Here is a 23,553-nt window from a genome sequence, read left to right on the forward strand (position 1 = left end):
TTTACTCACCAGGCTTATTTTGTCTATTTTAAGTAGTACATGGGTGCTCCCTACCATCTCTGCTAATTCAGACATCTTGTTTCTCATCTATTGAGCCACCAACCTTCCTAGTCATACTCACAAGAAATGAGGCAAGTTACTTAAGCACAGGCCTACCGCCAGGGTAACACCAGACTCATTTGAATGTTGGTATCTTTGAACTTCAGAGCCTACAAAACCACAGAAGTGTGTCTTTGGAATCAAAATATGCTAATCATAGTAACTTTAAAACTGACTCTCTATGAACAGAAAAATTCTTCACACATTAGCAAATCTCACAGATTTACTCTTTATGCCCAGGTCTGGAATGTGCCCACAGTTAAACCTTTAAAACAGAAGGCTGCCTCACCAGCAGGTGCCAGGCAGTTTCTGGTGCTGATTCAGCAGAGGGGGATATAGCTACATTAGTGAAGAACGATCAGGTTCCTTTCGACCAGAAAAATGAATTTCAAGTAAACCTTAAGGTAGCTATATCTGCAACTAAAGAACTGTTTTGATGGGTCTTAGCTAATAGCTTCTTTTGATTTTTAGCTCCCCAAAATTTGAGTTGACACAGTTCCAATTTGGAAGGCGATTCTCACCCCCCCGAATCTCAAATTGTCATGAGACAGGAAAACAGTTTTCCACCCAGTTGTAACAACAGTCATATTCCTGGAAAGTTTAAAGCTCTTGGCATGTCCCCTGGCAGGAAGTATATAAAAACTGAACATTAAATGTGTCAAATATATACACAAGAATAAGCAGGAAAAGTCTCTCAGGCCCTGATCCTGCAAAGACTTTGAACTTGGTGCAACTCTGACATCCATAGCTCCTATCCCAAAGACTGTACAGTCCATGGCTCTGAAACAACCAAGACTTGGGCACTGTGGCACTGGAACATTTTTAAGAATGGGAGGATGCTGAAATCCAGTCCCTTCACCCTGTTAACCCCTCATACCCAGCTGAGGCTAGGAGCAGAGACCCCTGGCATTCAGGGTAGGCAGTAGAGCTTCCTGGTGTGTAAGGTTGGCAGCTGAGATCATTGAGCAGCAGCAGAGACCTCAGCATGCAGGGCAGCAGCCCCACGCCCTCCACTCCTAGTTAGTTTGCTCCAATTTTTTCCATCCACAGGCAGAATAAATTTTGTTATGTGCATTAAGGCATGCGCAGATGTGCACCACCAGTGGAAATCCATGCTGCCCACTGTCGGCTGCTGTGGGTGCTCTGCCAATGAGCTGATGGCACCTGATTCTCTCCTGGAAGGCCGCCGAAGTGTTCAGCTTAGGCACCCGTTTAACTTTATGCATGCAAGTTACCCCATTGAATACAAAAAAGCCATAAATCTAAGACGAAAGCCAGCCACGTTTTAATCAGAGAAAAATTAAGATTTCTTTCCCAATAGTCAGAGAGGTAGCCAAGTTAGTTTGTGTCTTCAAAAAACAACAATAAGTCCTGTGGCACCTTAAAGACTAACAGATATTTTGGAGCATAAGCTTTCGTGGGCAAAGACCCCTTTCACCAGATGCATGAGTGAAACCCCCCCACTCATGCATCTGATGAAGCGGGTCTTTACCCCACAAAAGCTTATATTCCAAAACATCTGTTAGCCTGTAAGGTGCCACAGGACTTATGGTTATTTCCCAATACTATTAAACAAAGGGACACCTCCTTCACACCCTCCTGTTCCTCCCGAAAAGGTGAGAGAGAGAGCTGGGACTACAACATCTTGTAGTTGAGTGGGTTATAATATTCATCACGCTATTCTCAACCTGGAAGTAGCTGTGTTTAATACTGACAAGCCAAAGTCTGGATTTGTTATTTCAAGAGAATCAGTACAACAGCAGTCTGCACATTCGGGCTCACGTTGGCTACTGAACAAATGAACCTTGAGGGGACCTTGAAAAGTCATTCCTGACAAGGAATAAGAACGAGAAACATTGTCTGACACCCATTTTAGCTATAATTCTTTTGGACATGGATTGACTATGCATATAAATGTCACATTTAAAAAAGGAGGAGATTTGTTAGTCATTTAGTTTACTTCAGACAGAAGATGAAAGACCTCTTAACATCCAGGTTGTGATGGGGAGCCTCTCCGGGGAGGGCAATGGAGTCTCTGGATGATAACTGAATAAGGAGTTGGTGTGATAAATGAAACACTTTTTGGTAGTAAAACAAGCCACCTTACCCTTCTGCAACTGAATTGCAGCGATGGGCTCAGCCTAGTGCTTGAACTTCCTTGGTGGTTCAAGCATTGGCCTGCCGGGGTTGAGAGTTCAATCGTTCAGGGGCCATTTAGGGATCTGGAGCAAAAAAAATCTGTCAGGGATGGTGATAAGCCCTGCTGTGAGGGCAGGGAACTGGACTCAATGACTTCTGAAGGTCCCTTCCAGTTCTATGAGATAGGTATATCAAGTTCACTTTAATCTAGGGTAGGAAGGCAGAAACAGCAATAAAAGGCTCATGTTAAAATTTCAAGACAAAAGGCTTTTTATCAGCTTGGTAAGAATTACTAGTGTCCACTTTGAGAAAGGGAGCCAGAAATCCAATATGTCCCTCCTCTCTCGGCTTGGCACGACACATTTGCTTGTTACCTGCTCCTATTTTATTCTGTCCATATCTTAAAGCTAGGTGTCAGCACAGTGTGCAATTTTATTGAAAGAGAAACCTAAACTTTTCCTTCCCCTTGAACACATCTTTCTTGCTTCCTTCATCTCACACTCCCTGGATAGGACTGCATGCTCCCACCTGTTCAACCTTCTCTCCTCCATCTCACAAACTTCACCATTTTCCTCATCCTTGGAGTTATCTTCTCTCCTCACATCCAAACTCTCAACCTTTTACTTCTGCCTCAGACATTTCTGAAGTCTAACAGTCTTCCCTCCAATCGCTCCCATGGTCCCGCCAAAAAAAAGTCTTATCCCATTGTCCTGACCACATTCACTCCTTCCTCAAATTCTTTCACTGAATTTTATGTTTCAAGAGAGAAAAAAATCAAGAAGTCAGTGAACTTAGGCAACTCTTTCCCTGTGAAAGTCTCAGGTGTTCATTTCTACCCATTACCTATCCCATGCAACAAATGAACAAAACACATCCCCTTGCATTAGGAACAAGCTTGTAGAAACTCTGGAAGCTAGTGTTGATAATTATTATGATTTATGTAGGGAAAATATTCTAATCGAGTTTTAATCTCTGCATTTTGCTCATGCAGGACTCTGTGGTGTATTTACTTCCCTCTTCTACTTGACACTACATCTATTTTACACTCAAGTATCCTTGTCTTAAAACAAAAGTAAAATTAGTCATATATCCCAGGTCATTTGCCCGCACATTTTACCTTGAGGGCTTTTTGCGCTGCTTCAGTTGAACCAATGGCAATCAAGTTTGGTCCAGCCATGCTACAAAAACTCTTCAGATGCAAAGAGTCATGAACAGGGACTGTGGATACAGCATAATCCTGTGTAGAAATAAGGAAGGTTCAGAGTAAATACTCTAAATCAGTACCAGTTCCATATTTGTATTAATTCAATTTTAGCTCCTCTACAAATTAGCTCATCTGCATGTCCTGAGGAAGTAAAGTGGCTACGCCTCTGGGCTGTCTTGGCTTGCCTTGTGTATCAAGGATCAGAACAGAACTATTGCAGTTTTTCACTACTTGTAAACCTGAAAATAAGACTATTAAACGTTTAAACATTATTTATATAAAAATTCTTCAAGAACCAAGTGAGAACACATTCATGCATGTTGCTGAGCTTCTCTAGAAGAAGAAAGGCAGGCCTAAAATGATAGGAAATAGTAATGACCTTGCATTGCCATACTCACAGGCTTAGTCCCTCAGAACTGACTTAACTTTCCATTTCCTTTACCTGCTCTTGAAGATCCGTGATTTTGATGGAACAGTTGGGTGATCTGCCTTTTTATATTTCAAGCCACTGCCTATAATTCTAAATTGATACACTTTAGAAGCCTGACTTTAGGTATCTATTTCTGCACATTTTGGCTAATGTACTTGGTTCAGTGGACTGTAGTTTAATCCCTTTGTCTATGCCAGAGATAGCAGAATGTCCTATTGTAGAACAAGGGTACAAACCTTAAATGTGTCAGCCAGAATTTCTGCACCACGTTGATTTGTCCGTTTTGACAGGCCCACAAAAAATTCCCTGCCTGAAATGAAAAGATTACAAAGACTAGTGAAGACAAAATTAATGACGATTTTTTATTTGAATGGCCAAAAAATACGCGGCCACCAATCATATCAGAACACATAAGTTTTAAAAATAAGCCAACTTTGAGATGGAGGTGATGCAATATAAAGTTGTTCACAATTATCAATCCGAGATTTAAATGTGGCTAAAAAAAAATCCAGTCATCAAGCTAAACTAGAAATGTAGCTTTTTTTTTTTTTTTTTTTTTTTTTTTTAAATGCAACCTACAATTGGAAGTTGATTCTAATCAAATTCCTCTTCTGGTGAAGGATATTTACTGTAAATTATACATACAAACAGTTCCCCTTCCCTTAAACCTTAGCAATGGTCATATGATAAATGGAGACAACAGCTAGGGTGGATTAGTAAGTCACCAATTGACCTTCTATTCCTCCTCTGAGATTTCTTCCATTCTTGGATTTTAAAACACAGCTATCTTCAAGGTGCTAGGAAAACAGATACTGAGATCTGTGACATACTAGAAATGCCTATTTTGGTTTGCTTAGTCTGAAATAATCTTGTTCCTTGTGAGTAAGGCAAGCAACCTCTTTATCGTGATGGTAATCAAAATAAACAGCTTAATTTATCACAGGCAAAGGGCAAATATACACTCAGCCAATCTAAGAAAATGCATAAGGTGTTTATGTAAAAATGAGCATCGGTATCTTTGAATTTGTTCGTGCAAATAACATGAGTAGCAACACCACTTGTCTTCTGTGCAACATCTAGCATGCAAGTCTATGTTCCCCATAAACTAAAAACGCACTGTTATTTACTCGATGAGCCAACTACAATTATGTCTGGATCATCTGTGATTTCCACCAACAGCTCTGTACAAACATGGCTACCAGTAACAAAAATTATGAAAATAACTTGATTGCTACATAATACGTTACCAACTAGGCAAACTGATTAAGGCTTAATGACACACGATTTGAATTGTGTCTTCTGCTACTTCCTTATTCTGCATTAAATCAGAAAGTTCTGCATTCAAAAGACATTGCGCAATCAGAAGTGCCATGCTGCCATTGGGTAAGCAAATGACCTAATAAAGAAGTTATAGAAGTGTAAAATATAATATTTATTAATAGAGACCAGATGTTAAATCTTCCATGCAAGCCAGAAAAAAGATGAGTAAAATAATTTTAATACTGTACCTGTAAATAAGACATCTCCACCATCTAAGGTTGCATTTTCATCAGTCATCTCTACAATGTTGAGGTTAAGACTTTCAAGTGCTCTCTTCATTGCATCAACCTATTTAAAAGTAAGTAGTTTAGACTTTCATCCATGTTCAACCATTAAACACATCAATAAAACAAAAATAGGCATAAGTTTAAAATAAGGAAAGAGGGAGCCCAGTGATGGTTTCTCAGACAGGATCTCCTGGGATGGAGAGTGTCTGTTTTCTATCTCAGATCCCAGAATCCCCTCAGGAGGGTCGAAAGCATGGACCGGGACGCGAAGTGTGTGGAAACAATGAGCGGGTGAGTCACTCTCTTATGTTCAGACACTAAGAAGGGTTAGAAGGTGCCCACTAAGCACGTCAGCACTAGTACCTCTCCCGCGCTAACCTCTCCATGCTACAAAAGAGGTTTCCTGTGGCCAGAGGGTGCCTAGGCTTACCCAGAGCATGACTGGGCCCCAAATTAAGTCGGGCCCTATGCCTAGTGAAAACATTCAAGCAGGCCTAGTCCCTTGCCCTCCAGTCCTCGCTCCACCTCTTGGCCTAGGAGGCCCCTGACTCCCCCACCCCTCTGCCTAGTTCTGGCACCCCAAATCCTCTGGCTCCCCACTCCATTGGCCAGCCCCAGCAGTCAAATCCCCTGGACCACCACCCTGCATCCCGGTCCCAGCAGCCTGAATCCCCCAGCTCCTTGCTCGGCCTTGGCTGCTGAATTCTGCGTCTCCCTTCACTGGTGCCACGCCCCAGAGACCCAAATCTCCTGGACCACAGCCCTGGTGAGCTGCACCGCTCACCCTTCTGCCTGTGCCCCCTCAGCCTCCCTGTGCTGTTCCTGCCTCCCCCAGCCCTACGTGGGCACATGCATACATAAAAGAGATGGTGGGGGAGGGAGAGCGCAGGTGCTCAGGCTGCACAGGGCTCTGGAACACAAGAGGACGACCCTGCATGTGACCTGGAGCGAACAAGAGCTCTGGCAGAGCAATCCCAGACCAGGGATTTTCCCGTTCCCAGCTCCCACTCCACAGTCTCAGGCTTCCTGGCCCCGGCTGTAGTTTCCTGACCCTGGCCAGCATGACCCCACCGCTGCCTGGCAGCTCCCAGGCCCCCATAGCCCCACCTCTCCTTGGCGGTTCATCCTTGGCCCCGCCACCTCCCGCTGCTCCTCATCCAGCTTCCCTGCCCATCCAGCTCCCCAGCTGCTCGCTGGCTCCCCAGCCACTGCTCCTCCCAGCTTCCTGCCAGCATCCCCAGCCTCTGCCAGTTCCCAGTCACTGGCTATGGCTCAACCTGTAGCTACTGTCTGAAGCGGAACCCCTATAATCATCTTTCTCTAGTGTCCTGGGACAGTAGAAAAACACACTGGCCCCTCTTTGTGGGTCCTGCCAAACTGCAATCAGCACAGGATCCAAAGCTCAGGGGTGATCCCTCAAGTAAGTCACAGAAGCCTCCAACCTGCTGTAACCTATATTCAAGCTACCATGACCCCAAAGGGTCCGGTCTGGCAACTGAGAATAGCAGCAGGTAGTGATGTATCAGCTATGCCCACTCTTCCCTGACCATTATCCCTACATCAGGGCTGTGACATAAGAATAGCACAGAGCTGCTCTACAGCAAACAGGGTTTCTTCCTGCATTGGGGGTCTGGGGTGAGAGAAGTCAGTTATGATGCATTTGTGGCCACCAGACCTGCAGGTAACATAACTGGGCATACTGGTTTCTGAGACATAAGGAACCACAAACCTCTGCACATGGAACTCCACTGAGTCTCCTGGGAGTTCCATGCACTGAGGGCTGGAATGCTCAGACCCAGAAGCTGGAATCTGTTCTGCAGCACACACATTAACATATCTGTTCTAAGTTCAGAAACTCAGGCTGAAATGCTGCACTTAAATGCTGCACCCAGGAACAGTAGTTTTTGTTTAGCTGGTCAAAGATTTAGTTGGAGACGCGTACCTGCTTCAAATACAGTGCTTAATATTCCTCAGTCTCCTATGATGTTTAAATATACAGGGGAGGGTTGGATCCCTGTGGTATTTTTAAAATAAATGTAAAATAGGTGGGTTAATGTTTGTTTCATAAGTTTCTTGCACACTACCATAATGGCCAAGCACCATAGTTAGATACTGAACTTCTTCCTTTGCCTCTAACGCATGGAAGTCTTTTCCAAGAAAGCACTATGTGCAGAAGGGGTCCAAATGAAGGAGAAACTTGTTATAGGTGAAATAGCAGGTGTGGCATTATTTAAGATACACAACACAATGGCATGTAGATTTCGCCTACATGCCAGAATGAAACAGACCAACTAACTTGTGGCTCAGTACAATGCTACTCTGGCACAAGAACAGAAGCACACAAGGACTCAAGTCACAGGCAGAGAGAGGAACTAAATATACCCATAGCATGGGATTACAGAGGGCAGTACACCAGACTTCCAATCTTCCCTCCCCTGACCTCTGTTCTGTGGTTACAGATCTATGGTTAGCTTGCTGTCTCAATTAACTTCCAAAACTGTAACAACCGAAAAACCATCAAGCTTCCACAAGATGACACAGGTCTTGCAGAACTAGGGCTGGGCACAGACACTCCTAGAGCAGTGTTCATTCTGGAAATTCAGCAAAGTAGGTTCCATGAGAAACAGGACATCGAGTGTCGGGATGGTGCCAAACTGTTGTGACGATACCGAACGAATGATGAGTGTAATTTCACACGACTTAAATAGCTGGATGGATGTAGAGGATCTTGGAAGCAAGGGCCCTGTAAGCAGAAGCAAACTGGATAAACAGCTGGCAAAAACTGCAGGTATGATCAATGATTGACCTATGGATCAGTGAACATGGGCCCATGCAGAAGTAAGTATCGAATATATACATAAATTACAAAATAGAGCATGAGTAGAACTAGTCATGGTAACTTTACTACAGAAACTCTGCTCTGTGGATTCAAGTAGGGCTATAAACCACAAGGCAGCCAAGAGCTTGTCAGAGGAAAAACTGGGACAAACCAGAGGGCTAAAAAGAACAAACAAAACAAATGTCAGTCATTGATCATTTGATAACGACCTTCTCTGTTGGGGAAATGTATTGTTCTTCACGTATTGCTTTGTCTAACATAAAACGTTATGTGTTTGATGTACCGTCACAGCTGGTGTAATTCCTTCTGAATAAACTGCTGTAGAGGCCTGTAATAATTCCTCTCGGACCTTCTTTGCTTGCAGGGCAGCAACCCACACCATCAGGAGCCATTAAAGATGTAAATTAGGGGTAGTAGCACCTACCTACTATTAACATCAAGACCTGGGTCACTAAATTCTGGTAGGTCCTGGAAGGGTGTCCTCCACCCTGAGTATCCAGCCTCCTTTCACCCTTTTTCTTTTGTACCACTTCTTTGCTTTATTCTCCATTCCCTACTCCCTGCCCACCAGTTTTCACTGGCCTTGTTCTTCTCCTCCGCTACCCCTTCCAGCTGGTTTCTTTTCTTCTGGTTCATTACTTTCCCATGCCACCACACCAGCCCCTATATCTTTGATCATGTTCCTCCACAAATCCTTTTTCACTGCTACACGAATGCAGCAGATCTTCAAACTTTCTCCCTTGGAGGAACTAGCCCTGAAGCAGCCCGTGTAACTAGGCCCTGCATCATCATCTTGCACCGATTACATCTGACACATTTGCCATTTTGAGAGTGAGCGAATGAGACCAGTGTCTTCCCTTTTTCTTTTTAGTCCACTCCACAGTTCCTTTCTATGCTGTCCCTATCCTTTGCAATATGTTAACTCCCTGTCTTTAAGAAAGTGTTAAACTTTGAACTAGGGTACTACTCCATTCCCAGGAATGGAGTAAGGACTCCGAAGTTCGGCTCCCTACTTCTAAGTTAACTTCGAAGTAAGGGAAAATGTGCATAGACTCTCTGATGGCTACTTCAATGTAGTGCTTGACTTCAGAGTTAACTTTGAAGTTAGTTCCTAGCGTAGACGTACCCAAGGGCCGTGGTCATACTTGGCCAAAACTTCAAAATGGCCATGCTAATGGCTAAATTGAAGAATACTAATGAGGCACAACTGCATATTCAGGACCTCATTAGGATTTGCATACTTCCGGCTGCAGCACTTCGAAAGCACTGCTTTCAAACGTGCGCAGCTCGGCACAGCTCCATGGGGGTCCTTTCCGAAAGGACCCCGCACATTTTGAAATCCCATTATTCCCCTCCCCTCCCCTCCCCTCCTGTGGAGCCGCATGTGTTCAAAGGCAGAGCTTTTGAAGTGCCGCAGCCAGAAGTGTGCAAAATGCTAACCTAACAAGGCACTGAAATTCAATTCAGCACCTCATTAGTATTCTTCCATTTGGCCATTAGCATGGCCACTTCGAAGTTTTGTCCAAGGGTGGCCACAGCCTATGTGTTTTTACAACATGTTTGTGATACAATTAAATTTTAAACAGTTACTTTTAAATGAGAAATACTTTGATGATTTAAAAAAAAAAAACAAAACCACACACAACATCCGATTTAAATAAATTTAAAAAAGAATTGATTTTATCCACCCTGAACAGGAGGCATTTAACTCCTTTCTCCCATAAACATGTTTGCGTATCTTGGGCCCCCAGAGCAGGCTCCTATATTTCATCCCTGAAAAACTGTGGTTCACTGATCCTCCTGCCAAATCAGTCAATCAAATCTAAGGGTGTGGAGATCATGCCTATTAATCCAGAGAGCAACAAATTGGTGTTAAGGGCAACTGTCCAAGTACAGTGCAATCAAGGGCAATTAAGAAACGCTATAGCGGTTGAAGCTTGCTGGCACCAGAATCAGACAGGACTTCTGACAAGAAATTAGAGAGCAATCTGTGTGACTGACAGAAGGTGTTGAATGTGGTAGCATGGGATAAATGTTACCCCAGACTGAACAGATCCAGAGCTGTCACTACACATCAACACAAGCCATGACGCTACTGTCACAAATCATAAATTGCACCTTTTTCCTACCTGTTACAGAATGATATGGAGTCAAATTACAGACTTGTGGTGCTTCAGTGTTGTGAGTTCCATATTCTGCAAAAAAATACGGCTTGTGTGGTTTCCAGATCCATGCAAGTTAATGGTTTTTTTTGTGGAGTTTGTTTTTGGCCTTTTGTTGATAAAGCCATTCTGAAGGGCCCTGTTGTAGAAGATTAGTAAGCAACATCCAGATAAAACAAGGCCTCTTCAAGTGATAAGATGACCTTCATATGCTGGACCCTCTCCAACTGTGTCCAAAACTTGTCACAAGGTAAGCTAGGCATTTCAGGACACTGGGTTTCAGATTTGCCTATGCTACGTTTAGTCCTTCCCTGCACCCTCCCTAGATGGGGAGAATATGCACAAGACTATCACATGGGATATGAAGAAAAGCAGATGAAACTAGTAACCAGGATATTGGTAAACATGTTGATTCATAAGCAAACATGCCTGGAAAGTCAGGTTCCCAAGAGGAATTGTTTGTGCGGTAGATAACCCAGACTTTCATTAACACGATCAGAACGCTATTCTCAATGGATTAAATAGCCTTGAACAGTTTCGCCAGTGTATTGAGCAGAATGAACAAGATTTTCACTGCACATCAGATATGCATGGCTTTCACAAGTGAATGCAATGCTCAGGAAAGATGCCAAACTGACAGCCCTGGTAACTAAAATCCTCTCTGTAGCCCCATGGCGACTCTGAAAGCATCTTCATGCTGTGATGCCTATGCACGTCAACTTTGACCTAGAAGTTTTCATGCCCACTGAGTCTTTGGTTTTTCAGTCAAAGGTACCACCTATGGTGAAGTTTAGCTATCCAATAAGTGGATAAGCATTGTGGTCTCAGCCTGGGACCTGATGCATTAGTCGTAAAACTATCCCCAAATCACAAGAGGGAGGACGTTACAGATAAGATGGAATCTGTAGCAAACATATTAGCTATCAACAGCAAAAACGTAAGCAAATAGCAAAGATGCAGTGAAAGAATTCAACAGAATGGTGCTTTGCCTTTCATCTCCCACTCCACAACAGTTTTGGTTTGTATTTTTAAAATCAGAGTTGTGTTCTTCTGAAATTCAAACTTCTCACCAAACAGTTCTAATATTTAAACAGATGAAACCAAAAGCCACAGGTCAAAATTGATTTACAAATAAATTATCAAAAATTCCACTTACTCCAGTATAGAGCTAAAAAAAGACATTTGCTGTATAAAGTCCTCTCTAGGTACTTACACTTTTTTCTATAAGACATTTTGAAATGCATAAGAATGTGTAGAAATGTAACACAATACCAGACTTTTATAACTGTACCTAATAGTACAGGAAGTGGTTGAATTTTGAAGCTTTTATGCTTTGTGTAGGGATTTTTTTTTTAAATAAGCACATTCCTACTGTGAGACAGAATGTATCTAATCCATAATAAATCTCGTTGAGAGACAATGGACTTCAGCCAGCTCAGTTTCAAGGAAAGAGGACAATAAACATGTCTGACATTTATCAAAATCTAATTTCCTCACACACACCCCCCCGCACTTTGAAAATGGAACCCACTACACCCCAGATGAGTTTTACAACCACTGCAACTGATATATACAGATCCCCTACTTCTTTACATTCTCATTGAAAGTACTTTAAATGGATGCAATTGCTTTATAAATTATTTATTAGAATTTTGTTTTTTGTTCATGTTCATGCCATGTTCAAACAACCTTTTTCATAAGAAGAAAAGTGAGGGATTGAAAGAGGGAGGAAAATGGTCACTGGGACTATTTTTGAAAAATCCAACAAAGAAAATAAATAATAAATCATTTGTGAGATGGGCTGAATCCAAACATTCAAGGAGAAATTTGGATCCAGATCTGAACCTTTCGGAGTGGTGCTCCTTGCATATAGGAGAATAATTTTGCATTCTGGGTGAAATTCATCCCTGTACTGAGCAGGCTAGCCCAAGGACTAGGCATCACTTAAGCTCAGATGTCTCTACAGAGGGAAAACATTATTTCTGGAGGGAAAAAAGTTAGCACAACTGCTGGGGAAAAAGCTAAGAAATTTTCCTGCCCTTCAAAACGTGCTTAGGGTATCAAAACAAGCCAGTGATGAAGACAGGCTTATTTCAGATGTCTCACAACTAACACATGCACAGTGATGGACACCGCTGGTTCTCAAATAAAATTTTTGCTGTGGCTGTGCATGCGACCCCAGCAAATTCGTGGTGTCCACAGTTTTAATGGTTCAAATATTATGCTAATGAGACTCCAGTCACATGGATATTTGGAACGTTATATAAATAATATAATAACTCTTTGCAAGTAAAGAGCAAGATGCATTATTAATAGTACCACCTTGGGCTGGGGCTGCTGCTGCAGGGAGCAGAGACACTGGCCACAGCAGAACTTGGAATAGAGGGGATGGGATGCCAAAAGACAAGGTGGCTGCATATGAAATCCCAAGTGGCTACATGTGGCCATTTTGGCAGCATGTGGAGTATTATTGTTATGTTACACAATGGCCACAGGGAGACATTTCCAATTCTCCAGCACACTATTGGAAAAATCTTAAAGCTCTGCCAGCGTAGGAAAAAACACAAACATTCAGTTTACTATTTTGGGTACACGTCAGCAGAGATTAGAGATTCACACCCGGGCGCAGGAGCCTGTCAAAAGTAGAGCTGGGAACAGCCACAGATCTCCCACATCAGACCTCAACTCTTACCAGTGATTTGTGAAGTGCTGACAGCGTGTTTGGCCCTGTACAAAACAGTCCCTGCCAAGAGGAACATACAGTTTAAGAGCCACTAAACTGTACTGTCTCCCTAAATCTAATTCTTGGCTGTGATAGTTTAGAGTTATTGGGCTCAATCCTCCACTGCACTTTTCACTGCCATTTAGGACCCTGTAGGACAAGTGTCAGCGTTCCAACATGCAAAGGTTAAACTACGGTACCTCTGAGGTGATGACTTTCTCCGGAACCTTTCGCACTGTGCTTACAGAAGCGTTGGTTCATCAAGCCTCTGAGTAAAATTTGTAAGTGGTTATGGAAAAAACAGGGAATTGAAGGAGGATGAATTCTGGTTTTGCAAAAGTAAAACACCGGGGGGGTGAGAGTGTTTGACCCAGATCTCATTTTATCTGAATCTATTCAGCTTGGAGATTAAGGGCTCTCTCTCTCTTGCTATTGACATTTCAAAGCAAGCCAGGCAATACAAAATAGTTTGGGTTTTTGAAAAACCCCAGTGCTTGTGCTTTTGAACCACTGGCAGTGGTTTGGCTGAATCCCCTATTTTATAGGAATCTCTTTCGTGGAGGGGGAAATGGGAGGATTTCAGCTACACTTACCCCCTTGGGTCTTTCAATGACAGTCATTTAATCTCACAAGCACATTTGGACAGAGGACAAGAGGAACAAGATATTGCTAACTCCATTATGAAGGCTAAAATGGCAACTCTTCACGTGCACAAGGGATTGGTGCATGGCCTAAGTGTAAGCCTTTGCTACTCCTGTGCCGTGACACAGCATACCTGGGAAATTCCCTACCGGTCACATCAAATACTGATCTTTAAAAATCACCCAGCACCCACTCAAGTCAGATCGCACAAGTATCAATATACAATCACTCTACACAAGGGGCCAAATCACATCATGCAGTAGCACAAGGTTTTTCTGAGTTCTTTCACTGTTTATTTGTGAGACCTTAAAGGTACCCCAAAGCCAGAGGATAGGGTCTCCCCGTTATCTAAATGGCGAGTCTTAGCTGGCCTGACTGGCCAAGCGTACCCTACTCACTTTTGTTGTAATTGGTATCTAAAAAGAAGTTGTCCTGTAAGCAGCACACGGCGTCCCTCACATAGCCACTCAGGACAGAGTCAAATATCACTCAGCTGACTAGAAGAGCATCCACAGGTAGGGATTTTGTTTCTACTGATAGTCCACATTCACACAGGCCTCAATGCATATAAAAACGTGTTCCGCACTGGTTAAAGGGGTTCCTCTTCTCTTAGCTCTGAGTGCACAAGGAGCTGAAAAGTTACTGTGGAGGATCGGGGAGGAGCAAGCACAAGCAGGTACGAGAAAGAAGAATCTGCACAAGGGTGAGGAATGTGGTGGGAGGGCCATGGGAAGTGGTCCAGAGAATCCTAGCTGTGATGCAGCTGTTATTGGAAACGTATGCAGGCAGCTGCTTTCACAGGATCCCTGGGCTGGAACCTGGAGAAAGAGGCAGGCTCAGGTCTCACCCACCTTGCTCTTCACATTTAAACATGGGAAACAGACTGGATTTGGTGAAGGGATTTCTCCTGCCCTGTATCATTGGACTTGGGAGAGCCACAGAAAGTTTCATAATCTATTTCCCCTCTCTGCCCTATGCTGGCCAATAACAAGAGTAGCTCACCACACACCAACCTGGTCCCCTAGACCAATATTTCTTAACACAGGTGTCCCGTGAACAACCTGCCTGTGTGCCATGAGCATCTGACACATTTTTGGTTTCATACGATGATGTAGGCTTTCTGCTCCTTAAACCAGATACAATGTTACTACTACATTGGTGTGACACCTGATTAAATTAATTCATTTTGGTTTTACTGTATATATATTGCTGTCTGATATGTTTCTGGTCCGACAACAATTTTTTAAAAGACTTTTCATAGGTGTTCCATGTAGAAAAGTATTACTGTTTGGTGTTCTGTGGCCTCAAAAAGTTTAAGAAACACTGCTCTGGAGAAAAGTGCCTGATGAGGGCTGCTGTGAGCTTGTGAGGCAAGCAAACTGCCTAAAAGCCTGGGACCTACCAAGGCTGAGGAGAAGCTTTGTCACAACAGTTAAATTAATAAACCGATGTGAAGAAGTGGGTCTGTCCCACGAAAGCTCATCACCTAGTAAATCATTTTGTTAGTCTTTAAAGTGCTACTGGACTGCTTTTTTGTTTTGATAATAAACCATTGTGTACTTTCTCTTAAAAGTAGTAGCAAAACTAATAAGGTTTTGCCGGTGCTACAAAAGGGCTAAACACTACAGAGAAAGATGTTTTGAGGGGATGTTGCTGGACAAAGAGTTCCGGATTAGAAAGGTTCAACCCACACCAAAAACACGGTCATGGGCACTGGATATCCTGGGTAATCTCTCCAAGTGGAGATCTGTGTGCTGCCTGCGAACGCTCAGTAACAAGCAACTTTGTGAAGTGAACTGATGCACATGCTCACAGAGCATATGCTGCCCTCGAAAGCTGGGAAACAAAGGAGCAGAGGAGCTACTGAAGGAGAATGTAGCCAGCAGGGAGAAGGACGTACAGAAAACACCTCTGGGAAGCAGAAACTTGTAGATGCTATCGTAGCAGAGCTGTGTACTTCTGTAAGGGATATTGGAATAAATGCAACTGCCAGGCAGAGCTACTGAGCTGCACAAGGAAAGCGTTCTAGTCAGAGGGCTCTCACACGCTTATGTGGTGGTTTCCACTCCCAGTTCTACACCCCAGGTAGTATCTACATTCTCCCAATGTCTCTCTGCCTTGCAACCACTAAGCCTCAGTAAAGGAGCTCATCTTAGGAGACAGTGAATGCCGCTCTCATCCAGTCTGATGAAAATTCCCCGGCCTCCCCTACGTGCCCCTATGAGAAGGGCAGGCTGGGGATTACTCGTAGGACAGGGGGTCTGTACAGGTGACCTGAATCAGAATGATCTTTTCACTGCCTCTTCTCCCCCGTTGGAGGTTAGTAGCACAGGACACCCACTTAATGCTCCTTCCTCTTGAGAAAAAGCAGCTGCTGGATGAGCTGAAAACAGCTGCAAAGTGACCACGGGCACCCTGCTATGGATGTACTACATATGCTACAGCTATATGCTTTAAGTGACAATTCATTCACCATTTTGTAAAAAAGCTATTTTGGATCATGTTATATCCAGGGGGTCTGTTCACAGTGTTAACAAGTAATATATTTAGTACTTGCACCTTACAACAACAATGAACAAGATTCCTTGAGCAAATTCAGTGAACGATAACACATGAAAAATAACCAAGAAGATGGTGAGGATTTAAACAGAACCATCCTCTCACACCCTGGGTGACTGCCACACGCTTTAAGTTAAAACCTAAACATAACTGATGTGCGTTAGTGCTGTTCAGTGTTACTCACCACCAGCAATCCACACAACCTCAAATTCCCTTCCCCTCCAATAAATTCACATCACTTATTTAGAAATGCCCGTTTCACATAAAACATGGGGTTCAGTAACATATTTACTCTGTTCAAAAGGTTAAGATGAAATTTGAACCAACAAGTAGCAGCAATTTAGAGAACGCTGTGTTCAGCCAATGGCCTTTGCAAAAAACAAACACTTTTGTAAAGTTTAAGATTTAAATTCACAAGCAAAAACATTTTCAAGATGTACCAAAGTGGATTCAAGTTAGAAAGATAATCTAGTTCTGCAAGCAACACTTGTGTGTTACAAAATACTAGTGAAAAATTTGCCAGATGAAAAAAATGACATGAAATTTAAATCTTCTAAAAGCACGCTGAGAAAGTAATGTTTTAAATACTTTTCTGCTTACAATTACAAAATGACCAATTGTTAAATGCTGGACAGAGAAACATTCTACTCTGTCTGGATATGCACGGTGGGCCAAGAATGCACCTGGATAAGCCAACCATTCATTATCTTTGAGACACCCAATATCTCATAATACTCAAAGTGGCTGCCAACTCCTTGTGCCCTATTGACCACACTCCATGTGCCCCATTTTGCAACTGAAAAGTATTTAAAATTCATGAACCTTGTTGAAAGCTCAACTGTCACATTCTACTCATGCCAAAGCGTATGGGAAAGAGAAGAGAATGGGCATTTCAGCTGGCTATTATTGCTTCTGAATAACCAATATTCCATTAAATTGCTAATAAACCCACTTGAAGATAAGTTGATCACAATCAAACCATGCAGTAGCATTCCTTTCCTTTAACACCAAGTTGTCAGATTTCACTCTGTACAGTACAACTGTCTGTGCCGTTTGTTCTAAACTTGACACAGCACATTCAAGACATGTACTCAATCCAAAGTAATCTAGCTATCCTGTTCTAAAGAAACTGAAAGATCTTTGGCAAGGATTATAGTTAACTTCTTTTAAAAGTACAACTAGTTTTGCTTGAAAATATATGCTAAAAAGTTAAAATGATTATAGATCAACAGGGATATTTATTTTTACATGGTTTATAGAAAGGTTTCGCAGACTGATGCAGACAGTAAACATTAGCATTCAGGTCTAGATAGAATTTTTTTTAATTGACAAGTTTGGGCACATTTGAATTTTCATCTGGCTTCCACACGCTAATCTCCAAAAAGCTCCTCCTACTTTACCGAAATACAAAAGACTTAAACACGGGTGTTTTAAAATGTGTATTACTTTATACAGATTTAATTACATAAATTCTTTGTACCTGTTAATCAGCATTCACTTGAGGACACTGTCCACCTCTGATCTTCGTGTACATACGTAATTGCTGCCACTTTGGCAGCTGACAATACAGCTGAAGTATGAATTTGTAAACACCAGAATGCATTTCAAACTGATATATTTGGCACCTGGAATTAATTTTCACTTTATGCAGATCTATAGCGTCTTGTTTCAATAGGCACCCAATACACTGAGGTATTTGAAAGCACTACTGAGCTTTCATCCCATTTATCAGCAGTTTTTAAACGGCAAGAAAAATCTCAGGGACTTGCTTAATTAACTGTGCTGTATTCCTGGCCACTTGTTTCTCCTATGCTCATATCTACCACAGATCCTGCTGCTAGCTGCTTATGGGTGTCCATGAGCTGCTATAAATCCCTCTCCAAGTTAACTAAGACAAAAGAAAGGACAGCCTAAACTAAACCTTTCTTTCTAATAGACCATACATACTACAAGTCAGCCCAATTCCTTCTTGCTCAATATAGCTGAATATCTTACATTTAGATTATCTGGGGAAATTTACTTTATTCACAGTATCAAATCAGAAATTGCCATAGGAGAATAAAAAAATACTCTGCTTGTTGTACTATGAGGAACTGCTTATATAGACCAAATATCAAAATATTCAATGAAGGAAAATAAAAAACAACAAAACCCCAAATTTAACCCAGACAGAAACCACACACAGCCAGCTGCAGGGAGATTTTCAAAAGGCAAAAAAATGGCAATTAGGCACCTAATTCCTATGGACTTTCAAAGTCATTACCACTGTGCCTTTGGGAGACAAAAAAAAAAAAAAAAAAAGGCCCTACCCTCCAGTCAGTACTGTAATTTAAGCAGGACTTCCATTTAAGATGCTGAAGTAAATGTCACACAATGGATTAATCATTTATTAGTACTCAAGAATATACTATGTGCTCAAAATAGGATAATAACTCAGCATTAATTAACTTTGAGTTTCTACTAACTAGTTTAGAAGCTATGAAAGAAAGGTCACTGATTTAGAGGATGATCATAACAAAACATATTCAACATTTTTATTGCCTAACATTGGCTTTTTCCTTTCAGCGAAGTATAATGTTTTCTCTGATAGGTACCAAAAAAAATGCCACAAGTGTGAGATACTAAGGGAGGGAAGTGGTATCAGAACCTGCATAAAAAATAAAATACTTCCAGTTGTAGAACTGTTGATCAAATTTCATTGGCTTGTTTCAGTGCAGGTGAAGTCAGGTTCAAAGAAGGGGTTTTTTTCTGCTATACTGACAAAGGAAGTTTCTTCGCCAGTAAAGAATGAGAACTTTTCCTCTGCTCATTTCAACTACATACTTTTTTTTTTTTTTAAACCTTACCTACCCATTCCCAAGTAATGTAAATGTTGGTTTCACACAGACCAATGATGACCTCTGTAAGGTACACTTTAGCAAGTGATCACAAAGGCAGCAAAAATGACAAGGAAAAAGAAAACTTAAGCATGATTTTAGAGTTCAAGAGCACTGTTATGTTCCATAATTTGTGAAAGTGCAGTTCGAAAGAGGAACTGTTTGAGATACTCCTGTCTTCTGGACAGCAAAAAAAACCCACACCACTTCTCTAACAGAGGCTGAAATCTCTCATGAATTCATCACTATTTGAGAATCCTAAAGAATGCTCTGTTCTCTGCTCTGACTGTAGGCAGAATCCTTGGTTTCATTTTGAGTACTGCACACCTACTTGACCATACAAGGATATTTGTTTTTCTGGCAACCATACAACTGTCAACAGTGACACACAACCTGCATCTTGTCTTCTGTTGCAGTCACACCTTTGGGGTTCTATAGTAACAGAGAGGGAGTTGTAATAGTCTATATATTATCAAAACAAAAAGCAGTCAAGTAGCACTTTAAGGGCTAGCAAAATAATTTATTAGGTGAGCTTTCATGGAACAGACCCAGAAGTGTCCCACGAAAGCTCACCTAATACATTATTTAGCTAAGCTTTAAAGTGCTACTTGACTGCTTTTTGCTTTGGGGTTCTGTATGTCTCCTACACTCCTCATCAAATACACAACAGAGTGGTAACACAATGCCTCGTCATTTTTAGGCCCTTGGAAGTAATGCTGGAATAAGCATTCCACTTTGTTGGCAGGGATTATGTCCTCAAAATCTCTGCTCTTTCCTTCACTAATAAAGGCTGTTTTGGCACATATGTTTGCAAATGTGATCATGTGAGGGATGCATGTGGTACCAGTGCAACTGTAACAACACACCTGTAAGGGACTGGATCTCTAGCTCTTCTTCACTGGCTGAGCTACAAGACCAAATCTACTTGCTACAAGGGAGTAACAAGACACAAATGTCTCCATGACATCTAGAACAGAGGTCAGCAACCCCTGGCACGTGCACAGATTTTCACAGGCACACCAGGCAGGAGCTCAGCCCCACCTCTTCTCCCCTCATTCAGCCGGGAACTTGCTCAGAGCCATGATGCCTGGGGATTAACAAAAGAACCACTACAAACCACAACCTAAACGGCAAAGGTCTGCGTTTTAATGTATTAATGAAGCTGTTGCAAGTAGGACTATTAATGACTTTATAAAGGAGCACTGGCACTCGAACCGTACATAGAGGTCAAAAGGTCAAATTTCGGCACTCTGCCTTGGAAAGAGAACGCTAAAGAGAGCCATGGTCCACACTGCGTTAGCGTGAGTTACAGAGCGATGCAGCATAGGAGCCTTCAGGAGAAATGGTTGCTCAGTATTTTGTTTTTGTTTACTCATCCATTGTTAAAAATACAGTGAGTATTTCCAAGATATTCAGAACTGATGATTCTCGAGACCTTTCCAGACACTAGACATCTTTCAGTCAGACCTATTGTACGCTAAAAATTAAAGGGATTGTCTTGCTTAAGTAGCGTTGTCTATAAATGTGACTTGTCTGGCTTTGTAACATGGCTTATGCATTGTTTGTGAAATATCCCCATGAGCGTAAATGCAGTGTAAAATGTGGAACACAAATCTTTTAAAGTCAAATTACACCTTATATCTGTGTAATTACAGAAGACCCACATAGTGAAAGAGCTAGAGACATTCTGAACAATGGAAAGAGCAGCCTAAAATAACTTAATTAAATTCTGCTTTAGTTAAGCATCACCACTGCTTGTTATCACTATGTCTGTACTAGCATACATCCTGTTGCGGCTACAAGAGAAAAACAGAAGACCTTTCTCAAAAGCTGTTGCTGTAGATTTGCCAGTGTTGTGAGCAACTGTCTGAACATTTGGTTAATTTGTAAGAAGACGGGACTGCGTATGCCAAGCTTTCCACTTGTTAAAAATGTCTGTCTACATACAGAATTGCTGTATTTTTCCATGTGTCGTCTAAATCTAAATACACCTTTTTTTCTTGTAACATTACTGTAAATCAGTTTGACTCTTAACCACTGTTGGGTGAAGAAAAAGGAATCGTATCTAGAGAAGCATGACTTTTGTACAATAACTTTGCCTCAACTCATGCACACTGCAGACTTGTCTCTGGAAGCTAAGAATCTGCTTAACACCATATTCTGTTAAATGATAATTTGACATATTCAGCTTGTTACGCCTTGCTCTGTACAGGCCAATCTGTTAAAGAAACGATTTCTGATTTACTTGTACCACAACTCACTGGTTTTTGACTGTTTCAGGGTTTGTTTGTATATGTAAGGGCTTTAAAAACAAAACAAACTAAAAAGCACAACTTCATTGTGCTCCTGCCACCAAATATCCATACTTCATTCAGATGGAACCTCAACATTTGGGCTGAGTGTCAGGGTCCAAAAATGGGACAGAGGTATATACCCTTGCACATTACCAATGTCTCCACTGCTCACTGGACTCTTGGAAAACATGTAGGGTAAACAACAGCACAAAACACTGAGCCAGGACTAGCGGCTGTGACGAAAGTTTATGGAACCACAGGAAACTTGGCCACAACCTTGACAGTCATCTGGCTAACTAAAATCATGCCGGATTACAGATGTAGCCAGATGAGAGAGTTCTGGATTGGAGAGGTTCAACTGTACTGCATTGTGCTAACTAAATTCAATGATCTACACTTTTTTTTTTTTTTTTTTTTTTAAAAGAAGAACACAACCTGTATTCAGGATGCTGCAGGTCAATATTGTGTTACATGGAGAATTTTTAATAGAATTGCAGGTAATGATTCTGTCAGATTATATTCTAGAAGGTCTTAGATTCATCTTTCCTCATCAGATCTGTTTGCCATCAGACTGCCACCTACAAGTTATTCCAATAAACAATTCCTCTACAACATTCACCGTTGAGGCTTCCACTTGTGCCAAAGAAGACCAGTCTGCACCTGTTTAAACCCATAAAGCAACTAATAAGAGTGTAACTAACAGACAAAATGCAATACAAATCAATTTCCCAGACTCTCAGTGGGAATACAGGGCATGCCTACTGAAACAGCATCCAACAGTCAATGATACCATAGAGTCAAGTATTACTTTGTAGTTAAGCTAATAGCTTTTCCTTTCTCACTATTTTACTACACTCAACTCAACCAAATGCAGAAACTAAAAAATGCGATTTGCAAAACTACACAAAGTGGAAACTAAATCACAGAACACCTACCAAGTCATCCAGCACTTGAAATTAACATACCTCTGCTTCAAAGACTTCTTTCCACAGGAGAACGCTGTAAAACTCCACACGCCTATGTTAGGACACCAAGTCCTATCTCAGATGCAAAGTGAACTTGGTACTACCAGTTCCCATTTGTCAAGAAATTAAATCGAAGTGTTTTCTGTATTTTTGCTGCTGAGATCTGAACAAGGCATTTCTCCCTAGCTGGTTCTTGGTGTCAGTGGTGGATCACTCAGATGCACCTGAGGTTATCCTCTCCACGTGTGAGGAACACTGCAGAAGAGGCCTTCTGGAATCAGTCAGCACCACCAGTTGGCCTAGGGGCAGGGGAAGGGAAGGTAGAAAGGAAGGTGTGTCACAGCCAAACACGGAGCACATCTCTCCAGGGTTGAAGGAGCAATCCCAGCAGCCCCTCTAGCACAAGCAGGGCTCAATCTTGAGCAGTCTAGCACCTATCCAGCCAAGGACTTCTGTATATGCTTAGCTTTAAGCATGTGAATAACCCCATTAGAATGGAGAACCCACAACAATTTCCATTGTAGCAGTATACTCCAGCCTCAAGCAGGCTGAGAAGCATGGCAGTTCAGACTATATTCCACAAGCCAGTGGCTTGGCTCTCAAAGTAATATGTGCACCTACCATAAACATAGTGGAGCCCTCCAAGCTTCGTTATTTGTTCTTTAGGTAGACAAATCCATTCCATTTCACCACCCATCATTTAGCTATATTAAGTAAGAATACAAAAGAATTCTGAGGTGCTTAATGAACTTCATTGCTGGGTTACCTGCTGCACCCCAGATCCATATACCTCTACCCCCCTGGCCTACTGAAGACAATGCTATACAGAGGACACCCATAGCAGGTAGTATAAGTACTAAAACCAAACCAAACATCAGAAAATCCATAGGTCTATACGAGAAAAGTGCTCATCTTAGGTAGCGGGGCTGGAAACTTGAAGGACAGAAATATTTACTGCCACATGCTCTCAGATGTTAGTGCACTGTATTTACAGCTTCCTCTGTAAAATGGTGTACTGATACCTGCTTTTTAGGATTAACGTCAATCAACATTGTAAGTGTGAGAAAATCCATTC

At 41.9% G+C, this 23,553-nt stretch overlaps 1 protein-coding gene across 3 annotated transcripts in view; it reads right to left on the reverse strand.

Annotated features, from left to right (window-relative positions):
* The window catches only part of DDAH1 (dimethylarginine dimethylaminohydrolase 1), a 166,379-nt gene that overhangs the window by 30,981 nt on the left and 111,845 nt on the right, over positions 1–23,553 (reverse strand). For all 3 annotated transcript variants that reach the window (XM_075002229.1, XM_075002228.1, XM_075002227.1), the window contains 3 exons: positions 5,381–5,480; positions 4,109–4,182; positions 3,356–3,475 (listed from right to left, as the gene is read on the reverse strand). In XM_075002229.1, coding sequence (XP_074858330.1) covers positions 3,356–3,475; positions 4,109–4,182; positions 5,381–5,471 — 285 coding nt within the window. In that variant the 5' untranslated portion in view covers positions 5,472–5,480. The remainder of the gene's footprint in view (positions 1–3,355; positions 3,476–4,108; positions 4,183–5,380; positions 5,481–23,553) is intronic.

This window comes from Carettochelys insculpta, chromosome 9 (assembly GCF_033958435.1).
Source record: "Carettochelys insculpta isolate YL-2023 chromosome 9, ASM3395843v1, whole genome shotgun sequence".
NCBI lineage: Eukaryota > Metazoa > Chordata > Testudines > Carettochelyidae > Carettochelys > Carettochelys insculpta.